We start from the raw sequence: 11,158 nt of genomic DNA, 5'->3' as shown, positions 1-11,158 counted from the left end.
AAAAAAAAAAAAAAAGCTCACCAATCAAAACAAGAGAGCAAAAAATCAACCAAACTATAAAGTACATTCTGTGTTGATGGACTACACTGGAGCATGAGGTCCATCCAGAGTGTGACCAATGAATATGGAATCAGGGCTGAGGTTGAGCAGTAATGTTTCATGCAGACTCATTTCTTCAGTAACCCAAAGGGCTCCTATCAGTCCTTCCAGTGACAAAGATATTGCAAACAATTTCACACAAATATCTTTGCCACTAGGTTTTCAACAAATCAAACACCTTCTTGAATTTGGAAAGAAATGGGAAAGCAATAGAATGTGTAAAAGTAGAAATATCTCCACTGTCACAGGCTTGCCTCATACAAGATTCTAAGCTTGTTTTATGGGAGGGATGATTTTGCTTCAGTCTCATAAACATTTCGTCTAGACTTCAGTCCCTGGATAATTCTAATTCAAATCTTTGGACTTGTCTCTTCAATTTCATTTGCACAAAAACATAAGAGTCTGGTGAGCATAGCAGATAAATTGGCAAAAATAGCTGATATTTTTAAGTAAAAATACTGCCTTGAAGGCTGTACCTTTTACATACCAGAGTTTTTGCTCAGATATCTCATCAAGGAAAACAAACATCAGTGAGGACATTTAAGAAGCACTTGTTCCAAGCTACATTTCCAAGATGATATGCATTATTTTTTAATCTGTATTTATGGAGGTTTTTTTGTTGCTTTCATAATTCTACAAGTGACATGTCATTTTCCTCTCTTTCATAAAAACCTGAATGAGAAAGGCAACACACATTAATTATCTGCACTTTAAAATATATGTATTAACTTTGTTTCTCATTAGAATACAAATAGGCATCAAAATAAGATAAAATAGAAACAAACAAACCAAAATAAAACAAAAGCAAAGCAAAACAAAACAAAAACGAAATGAAACAAAAAACAAACACAGAGGACAAAGAGCCAAAATAAATCACAAGAACACACATTCACACACACAGAAATTCCATATAAACACAAAACCACAACATCCAAGTAAAGAATCTGTGAGATTAAAACAAACAAACAAATACACACACAACAAACCACAAATGTCCCGGAAAAAATCATTATAAGATAAAGTGCCTCCAAAATGTTATTCAGCACATTTTGTGTTGGCCATTTATTGCTTAAGAGTGGTTTGTATACTTCAAGAAAATTCCTTGGAAAAACCCAATTTGTCATTTGTGAATGGTTATCAACTAGAGATAGCTTCTGAATCAGTGATGGGGTGTCTACTTCCACTCTCAATGCTGGGACCCCATCTGCCCAAACTCTGTGCTACCTCTATGCATGCTGCCACAGTCTCTGTGAGTATGCATATGCTGGTTCTGCTGTGCTTATAAAGCCTTGTTTCCTTGGTATCCTCAATGTCCTCTGATTCTTTTTTCTGCAGGATTCCATGAGCTCTAAAGAGAGGGATTTGATGTAGACATCCCATTTAAGAGTGAGTGTTCCATGATCTCTACACATTGTACAATTTGGGTCTCTGTATTTTTCTGCATTTACTGAAGGAGAGAGGGGAGAAAATCTAGGAAAGGCTGGGAGGGAAAAAAATCATAATCAGAATATAATGTATGAAAAAATATTTTCTTCAACAAATGGAACCAATCAAACTGGCTGGCTGCATGTAGAATAATAAAATTGGATCCATATTTATTATTCTATAAAAAACTCAACTCCAAAAGGATGAAGACTTTGGAATAAGACCAGATACCCTGAACCAGATAGATAGGAATAAAGTAGAGAATAGGCTTGAACTTATTGGTATATGAAAGGAACTTTCTGAAGTGGATATAGATAGCAGAGACACTAAGATCAACAACTAGTATATAGAAATTCCTGGAGGTCAAAACCTTCTGTATAGCCAAAGGAAAACTTCGCGTGAGTAAAGTGGATACCTACAAAATTAGAAATAAACTTTACCAATTATATATCAGAGAACTTGTATCTAGAATACACAAAGACCTAAAAAAAATCTGAATGTTAAGAAAGCACTCAATCATAAAGTCAGATATAAAATTAAACAGTATTCCCAAAAGAAAAAGTATGTATAACCAAGAAATACTTTAAAATGTTTAATATCCCTAGGCATCATTAAAATGAAGATCAAAATTATTTTATGATTTCATCTTACCGGAGTAACGATGACCAAGACAAATAAAACAAATGACAGCAGAAGTTGGCAGGGACATGGGGCAAGGGGAAAACTTATTGTTTAGAAGGCAACCTTCTATAGTAACTATGAAAATCAATGTGGAGGTTCTTCAAAGAGATGAAAATGGATCTACCACAAGACCCAGCTATCCTCCTTTTATACCCTAAGGAATCTAGGTCTTAATACAGAAATAATTGATCATCCATGTACTTTACTGCTCTATTCATGATAATCAGAAATTGGAAATAACCTATATGTCTAAACTGTTTAAATGTATAATGGAAACGTGGCACGATTACACAATGGGATATTATTCAGCTGTTAAAAGAAATGAAGTGTGGGTGGGTGTATGGGGGAGCACCCTCATAGAAGCAGGAGGAGGGGGTGGCAGAGGGTTTGAGGAGGGGAGACTGGGAAAGGAGATAACAGTTGAAATGTAAATAAAGTATCCAATAAAAATTTTTAAAAAATGAAGTAAAATTTTATGTAAGGAAGTAGAGCAAGAGACAATCATCCTCAGTTAACACAGAGCCCCAAATGCAAATGTTACATATTTTCTCTTAGAAGTAGAAGTTAGATATACATGGATCAATCTGTATCACCACAGATGTTAGGTAACTAGTAAGGGACCAGGAATTGGTGAGGGATCATTCAAGAAATGAAAGTTAGTCAAAATATCGTGTTATAAAGAGATGGATGGGAAGCTACAATAGGACTCTTAACTAGGGAGCATAGAGAAGTTTAACGAAGGGAGTATGGAGAGAGAAAATTTACAATAAAGCCTCTTTAACAAGCTATATGGAAATCTGCTACTGTGAGAGCTTCCTAAACTGTATGCGCATGTCAATGGATATTAAATAGAGCCACATAATAGCTAGACATTTTATGCCACCAAATAAAGCTCCCTGTTGCCAGGAAGTGGGTGTATTTTGTAGAATCATTGGCCGAAGCAGCCTTATATACACAGGTTATTTCTGAGGCTATCCTTTACTTTCAACAACCCCAATGTAAGAGGCTGTTGCAGAAAACACTGAATACTTATAATGTTGTCCATGCAGGAGTGGAGCTGGTGCCAAAATACAAGGATAACCTCTATGTACTTGCATTCGTGATATGAAAAGTATACTACTGGAGGAGAAAATCATTATCAACCCCACCAGCTACAAACCCTGAGACCTACAACAATGATATGCTTGCATAATATACACAAATTTTATTGTAGTAATCAGCCACTTTGGATTGTCTATAAGGCCTATTCCATGATATAGAACCTGTATCTGACTTGCTAAGGTGGCCAATAACCTAAAAATAGATAGTTCTAAGTGCAAACTGACTGCCATTTTTCTGCTAAAGTAACATAAGCAATATAATGACTCTAATGACAGTATGGCTATATTCATGAATCAGATCATCATTCAGCCTTCATCAGAGAAACTTCTTTCAGTAGATGGTTGGCAACTGAGCAGTAGACAATATGTAGAGAATGAGGGACTATGAAGCCCTTAGCCCTACCTAGGGTGTCTTTATCAAATCTCTTCCCTTAAGTTTCAAGCATCCATTCCTATGTATATAGTATATAAATTCACAGAGATTGTGACAGCATGCACAAGTCCTGTAAGAGTTCAAACCAGACAAAATCCCAACATAGACAAGAAATTGACACAAAGTCCTATTCCTAACCAAGAAGCTATTTTCTTTTTTTCTCTTTCTTTGTTTCTTTCTCTTTCTTTGTTTCTTTGTTTCTTTGTTTCTTTGTTTCTTTGTTTCTTTGTTTCTTTCTTTCTTTCTTTCTTTCTTTCTTTCTTTCTTTCTTTCTTTCTTTCTTTCTTTCTTTCTTTCTTTCTTTCTTTCTTTTCTCAAGNTTTCTTTCTTTCTTTCTTTCTTTCTTTCTTTCTTTCTTTCTTTCTTTCTTTCTTTTCTCAAGACAGGGTTTCTCTGTGTAGCCCTGGCTGTCCTGAAACTCATTCTGTAGATCAGGCTGGCTAGAACTCAAAAAATTCGTGTGCCTAGGCATCCCAAATGCTGGGATTAGAGGCGTGCGCCACCATGCCAGGTAAGAAGCTATTTTCAATGGATAGTATCTGGTAAGAGGAAAATCTGTTTTTCCCAACAGTGTGACTGGGCATATCAACCACATTCCAGTTTACATCCGTGGGCCCATACTCCACATCTTTGGTGAGATTTTGGTTATGGTTTTGTTTTGTTTTGAATTTTTTTTGTCTCATTGGTTTGCATTTCTTTATTTTGATTTTAGTTTTTTTGGGTGGGCAAATGTGTGTGTGTGTGTCTATGTGTGTATGTGTGTGTGTGTGTTTGTGTGTGTGTTAGTATGTATGTATATATGTATGTATGTATGTATGTATGTATGTATGTATGTATGTGAGAGAGAGAGAGACAGAGAGAGACAGAGAGGGAAGGAGGAAGAGAGAAAGAAAGAGAGAGACAAAAAGAGAGAGAACATGAATTTGTGTGAGTAGGGTAGGTGGACTTGTCAACAAAATGTTATTTTAAGCAAAATTATAGTAAATATTCACCAAAGGCTTCAAATTATAAACACACCCACTTAACATAATAAACTATGTAGCTTGACTTGTGAAATTATCATACTGAAGAATACTTGAGGGGAAAGTAAGCCATGTAGTTCCTAGTCTATTGCTCATTAATAGCCCACACCTTATATTCTGGCATAAAATATAATAAAAGCATGTTTCCTCTACTTACATTCAGTCTATTATGCTGCATTTGGGGGCTTAAAATCTATGTTAAAGGCTTAATAAAAATGCTTACAACTGAACCATGATTTTTGTGAGTTTGAGTTAAAGGTACTTTAATGAAGTAGTATGAACATTTGATTATACTTACTTTACTTAGTGAGTATTTAAATGGATTTTTAAACTGCTGAATAGCTCTGAAAAGAACTGAGATTCTTCATTTGCAAGAACAAAATGCTCTTCCCTCACTTCGGCAGATGCTCGCACAATTGAAAAGCAAGCAGTGCCATCCAGATGAGCATTTAGCAGCAGAGGGAATTATTTCGTAATTATTTCAGACATTCTATTTATTAAAATATGCAATTATATTTGAGAATGACTTTTTGAAAGCACTGCTGACATTATTATGGATAACACTAAAGGGGGAAGGAGTTTAGGAGACTGAAAATGAAATTGCTTGTCAACTTTCTTTCTATAAAGTGCTTACTTGCAGAACAACCTACTTCAACTCTGTGTCTTTTACTCAATTATCATGGTACCCATTATATAGTGAGAGAAACTGGGGATAAAATAGATTCAGTAATTTTTCCAAAACCACAGAGATAGTTCGCTCAGTGAAGATATGACTCTTGATATCCTTGGTTCATTATCCCCAAACTGATCCCCAATCTGTGCACATTACCAATAAAGAGTCTGTCATAACCCGGAGCATCAGAGTAGACAACAGAATAGAGAATCCCCCGAGTTAGAGTGTACAGAATTCTGTTTTATCATGAAAGCTTTAGATCGGCAAGGTGAGAGGCACACTGTGTATTACTTTAAGCCTGCCAACAAGCATGTGATCTGAAGACAGAATGTAAGCACTGTACTACACCAGCAAAAGAAGATCTGTCCAACATCAACCTGACTGCTTCCTCAATGTGCTGCTTGACAGTATTTACTGGAAAATGACCTTTTCCAAAAATATAACCTGCCTGGCTTGATAATAAGAAATTCAACATTTACTGTGGTTGCTACACTCATCATCCTAAGAAACGTTACAGCATTGGCCTTGATCCCTGCAGCTTGTGTCTCCGCAGTTCCATTCAGTAGTAAACACAATAAAATAATAAAAAAATAAAATAATTGGAAGAAAGAAACAAGAAAAACTGACACCTAATTAAACAAAATATGACAGAGTTTCTGAATTGCTTGTGGATTCCCTAACCTTTCTTAGCATTTCTCTAAGGTTTTCTCTATAGAAAAGATGTACAGACATTGAAAGCATGGGTGCTGAGGGGCTTGCCTTGCATGCACAGTGGCCAAGGTTGAATTTTCACATGACATAAATGTGGGTCATAAATATAACACTGACCATCCTGGACAACATAGCTCATTTAGGACCAGCTTTGGAAGCATGGAAAGAACCCTGCCTTTTAATGAATGAGTGAATGAATGAATAAATGAATGAATGAATAAATGAATAAATGAGTAAATGAATGAATGAGTGAATGAATAAATAGGAATACAATATTTACTCTCAGCAAAATTCCACATGTTTCTTATGTGCTGTACCTACCTTATTGCAAGAGCAGCCACTGTGGCCAATTATTCGTGTCTCTCCATAGGCCTGGATGGCTCTTGGATGCCATAGGAGGCCACGTAGAGTTTTGTTTCTTGTTATGTGTGCTTTTGTCTGCAGGAAGTGTGACTCCTCAACTTTAATATTGAAAATAGGTAGAAAGAAGGGCCCCCTTTATCCTTTTTTTTTCCCACGTGGTCTCAGAGTGACCAACTGTGTTCTCAAGCCAAGTGTCTCTAACCTTCTTATGAAAATGTGAAGGCTTCAAATGGAAATATTGCAAGAGTCAGAGAGAAACCTAAACCTCTAAACCTCTGCCTCTCATCGTGAAGTATCCCTCTTGGGCATTATTAAATAATTGGTTTGTTGTTGTTTTTGTTTTTTTATGTTCTTGTTAAATGTTTAAGGTTCTTACGAAACAGGAACATTGGTGCATTCTGGGTAATCTTCTAAAGAAACCGAGACGGTGCCAGTAAAGAGCCCAGGCAATAATGAGGGAGTGAAGTCAACATAAATGTCTTAGCATTTTATAAATTTCTCTTTGCTATGGTTGACTTTTGCTGCTTCAGTTCTATGCTGTGAATCACTTTGAGATAATAATAAGTGGAGAGCTCCGCCTCCACTGAAGTGGCCTACTCCTTCATTTCCAGAAAGTGGGAGGCAGATGCAGGGGAAAATCTCTGGGACTGTTAAGGCCAGCCTGACTTAGATATAGTGAGGTCTGGAGCTACATAGTGAGACTCTGTCTCAAAAAAGAAAAAAACAAAAGATTACAAAGTGGAAAGCTCCACAAAGCTCCTCAGGGAGAAGCAGTTCATGACTATTTGTGAAAAATATATATATAACTTTTTACCTAAGGTTTATAATCTTAGTAATAATAAAAAATGTACCTGTTCTCAAATATTGGCAGCCAATGCTAAATGATTTGACAAGAGAGTTCTGTAACCTATTAACCTGTAGAATTACAGTGACCAGGACTTACCATAATGATGGGATTCGGTCTTATGATTTTGCCAAATCACTACGTGAAATGGCAAGTGCTTCTGGCATATCTAGGCCCCTGCACCTCTGCTTTAATACTTAATTTATCATAAAAGTATATGTCTTTATATTTAAGTTTTTCTACTTGGAGATTAGAGCTATATGCCAGGTTTGGTATTGCTTTAACCATTCAGTTTACTTATTCCAACAGGTAAATCTGAGAGTAAGTACTATCGCCTTATACTATCAATACTGGACCCCAACAAAGAGTTCTCTAGAGTTAAAGATGTGTTTGATGTGTCATCTCCAGGTCTTCTGTTTGATACATTCAGAAGTAGATTTTAACATTAAGATATTCAGCCCTTTACTTTACAACCGCATGTATCAAAAATTTGACCCATTGTTTCTTCAAACACTCAATTACCTGGAATTTCAAAAAGATAATAAAGTTCCCAGGAGTGGTACTCCTTTAAGTGCCTTTATAAGGTCTTGGTTTAAAAGTATAGCATTTGTTAGAGTAGCTGCATGTAGAAGAAAAAGGGTCCAGAGAAAAGAAGAAAAGACTAATGACACAAATGATTGATTTGGCATTTTAATTGGTTATAAAATACTTTTTTTTTGGATAGCATCGTTGCCACAATCTGACAACTACATGTTCTTAGTATCATTTTAGAAATATTGGATGACAACTGTTTTAGTGATATTTTATGGGACTACCTAAGACAATTTCAATTTCATGAATAAAATCTGCCATGAAATTTCAACAGACTCAATAAAGATGGGGACAAATACTAGCCTTGGATAAAACAACCAAATTTGATCATCTTTCTTGAAAAAAAAAATAGTTCACAGATATTATACCTTATAGTTCATCGTCTTTTAAAATAAATGAAGTAAATTAGTACTCCCAGGGAAATAGAATTGGTCTATAATATTATTTATAGACGGTAACCTAAACTTATCCAAACAGGAACAATCCAACTCATTCTCGGCAAAGTAATACTCACCAGGTATCAACCATGAAAGATCCCAGATGTCTTACTGAGTATACAAAGAGAGTTATAAATGATGCTCTAACAGAGCTCAACTGGGGAAAGTTGGATCTTTTCCCAATGAAGGAAAAAGGCAAGGATTTCAGCATGAGACATGAAGCTATGAAAGAAAAGTAAATGAGAATTCAAGGACATAATGATACCATGGACAAACCTCAGGAACAATTCCTAGATGGCTTATTAGGTGAAAACCTCTATAGACACAATTTGTGAATAAAATAATTAAACATAAACAAGGAAAAATATCCCAAAGAAAACTGAATATTCATGGATTTGAGAAGTTATTTCAGAGGGCCTCCAGAAGGAAATCACAGAAGGAATTGTATAAACAACAGCAACCATAATGACTACTGATTTTTCCCCAGGGATTAAACTATAGAATGCAAAAGAGAAAAAGAACCCAACATATTTCAGGATAATGGTTTGGATCAAGAAATCTATACATCCAATGGAAATATTCTTTAAAATGTTATTACTTCTTCTCAAGATGCCATAACTTTATACCACACATTGGACACATAAACAATAGAAATTTATTTTTCATCATTCTGGAAGCTAGACACTCAAGATCGGTGAGTAAACAGTGTTGGTTGGGGCACTCAGCTGGAACTGTGGGCAGCTTCCTTCTCACTGTGCACACACTTATTTGCTTCAGAGATTTGGTGGTGTTTCTTGTTTAAGAATACAAATCTAATTGGATCAAGACCATACTGTTACTACTGTGCTTGTGTTTACATGATTTACTTATTTTCTCATAATATGGCCATGTTAGAAGTCATGAGAGCAGCATCATAGTTTATGGGGACTCACAGATTCAGCCACAAAAACAATGAAGACAGTGCAAAGGTATTTTTCCATGATAGAAATATGGAGAACTTATCATGAGCAGATTGGCACTACAAGAAATGCCTTCGGAGTTTGCATGAAGGGCACAGCACAACAGCAAAGTGATTTCTATATTCTTCTGGAAGACCAAATTGTAACAGATATAGCAAGTATCTGAATAAACACAAAATCACTTTTTTCATTTAATTTATTTTAAGCAGTACCACCAAAAGTAAAAACTAATAATTTTGCTTGATTTATGGATAAATTGAATGCATGGGGTAATTATAACATGAAGAATGGGGCCTTATAAGTGGGTTTCTGGGTTTTCATGGTACTTCTATGTGGTTTGCCTGCTGGACAAATCAAGACTACATTGTAGAAATTTTGGAAATATATTAATATATGGAATTATTAGTTTTCCCCATATGCCCTCAGTGTCAAAAATTAACCTAAGGTCCTATCAGTCATTCAAGTTTGTGGGTGTATTTCTAGTCTGTGGCATTTAACAGCTTATTTTTTCTAAGAAGAAATGTATCCATTACATTAGCCTGACAAGAAGTCCATCTCTTAATTACGTATCAGCTGTTGGAATCCTTCAAATTGGTAGTGTTGAGGTCTGGGAGTCACCACACAAACCACTCAGACACCAACCGTAGTCAAAGAAGGATGGTTTATAGAACACTTTACCATAGACCAATTGATCAGGGCCACAAGTCAGACTTTGGAACCAACTGTGACATTGAATCAAGATCCTATAGGGCTTTTTAAGCTTGAGATCTACAAGCAACTGCGCCAAGTTATTCCACCAGTTGGGATTTAGGTACAGGGACTGCCTTAGAAAAATGTCTTTGTCGTACATTCATCCTGCTCCATTTGGTTGCGATATTCAACTGTGGCAGGGGACTTGTTTTGTCTAATTTTCATGTCCTAACTTGTCAATCAGGATGGGACTTGTCTATCATTGATGTCTTAACTTGCCAACCAAGATTTCAGTTCTGGTTGGCACATACATGTCTCTTTCTGCCAAGTAGGATGTCAGTTCTCCCCCTGGGGGCGTCCTGGGAACATAAACTCTACTCCCCTATTCAAAACAGAAGTCTTATTCTAAATAGATACAGGTGTTTCTCTTATGCTGGGGTCCATCCCAGCAGCAGCTTATAAACATAAATACTGTAAAAAAGCTCACACACAGGTATCAGAAGTGCTGCTGTGTGGTTTGGGTCCAAGCATCCTATGGCTAACTATGCAAAGTAGTTCTAACTGATTTCTGTTGTGACTAGTTTTGAAGATCACAGAATATGCAATAAACTTGAACATGAGAATGTTTCTTAATAATAGCAATAATAACATATAAGAAAATTTCCCTATTACATTAGTAACAGCAGAAATATCCAGGTAACAGTTATGTAGGTCTTAACATTTCACATAAGCATTAACATTTCATCTAGGCTATATTTTATCTAGGTATTAATAGCAGTGGCTTTTGTCATTCCAGCCATATCTGTTGAGATCCTCCCATATGCCTGGCATCGCTCTACATTCTGAAAATCAGCTTTATGGCCTATATGAGAATTAATATCTTTTGTCTCCTTAAGCTTATAATAATTAAGGTCCAAACCTTCCCCAAATCAGTAGGCATATAATACTTTTGACATGTGCTTCTTTTATATATAGATATATAATCATTATGCCCACCTCTCTCTTTCCCCTTCCAGCTTTGTGTGTACACACATACCTTACTGAGTCCACTTAATGTTTTACACATGCATGTGAGTACTGTGCTGTCCACTGTAGGTTGGGTGACTTAACAAAGGCACAAGCAAAAAAAA

General features: G+C 36.0%; 1 protein-coding gene across 1 annotated transcript in view; it reads left to right on the top strand.

Moving 5' to 3' along the window:
* The window catches only part of LOC110302744 (disks large homolog 2-like), a 43,495-nt gene that overhangs the window by 5,788 nt on the left and 26,549 nt on the right, over positions 1 to 11,158 (top strand). Inside the window, exon 3 of the mRNA XM_029482978.1 lies at positions 4,310 to 4,371. Within this exon, the coding sequence (XP_029338838.1) occupies positions 4,310 to 4,371 (62 nt within the window). The remainder of the gene's footprint in view (positions 1 to 4,309; positions 4,372 to 11,158) is intronic.

Source organism: Mus caroli, chromosome 10 (assembly GCF_900094665.2).
Source record: "Mus caroli chromosome 10, CAROLI_EIJ_v1.1, whole genome shotgun sequence".
Classification (NCBI taxonomy): Eukaryota; Metazoa; Chordata; class Mammalia; order Rodentia; family Muridae; genus Mus; species Mus caroli.
The sequence above is the reverse complement of the archived record's forward strand: the minus strand, read 5'-3'. Positions and strand labels throughout refer to the sequence as shown.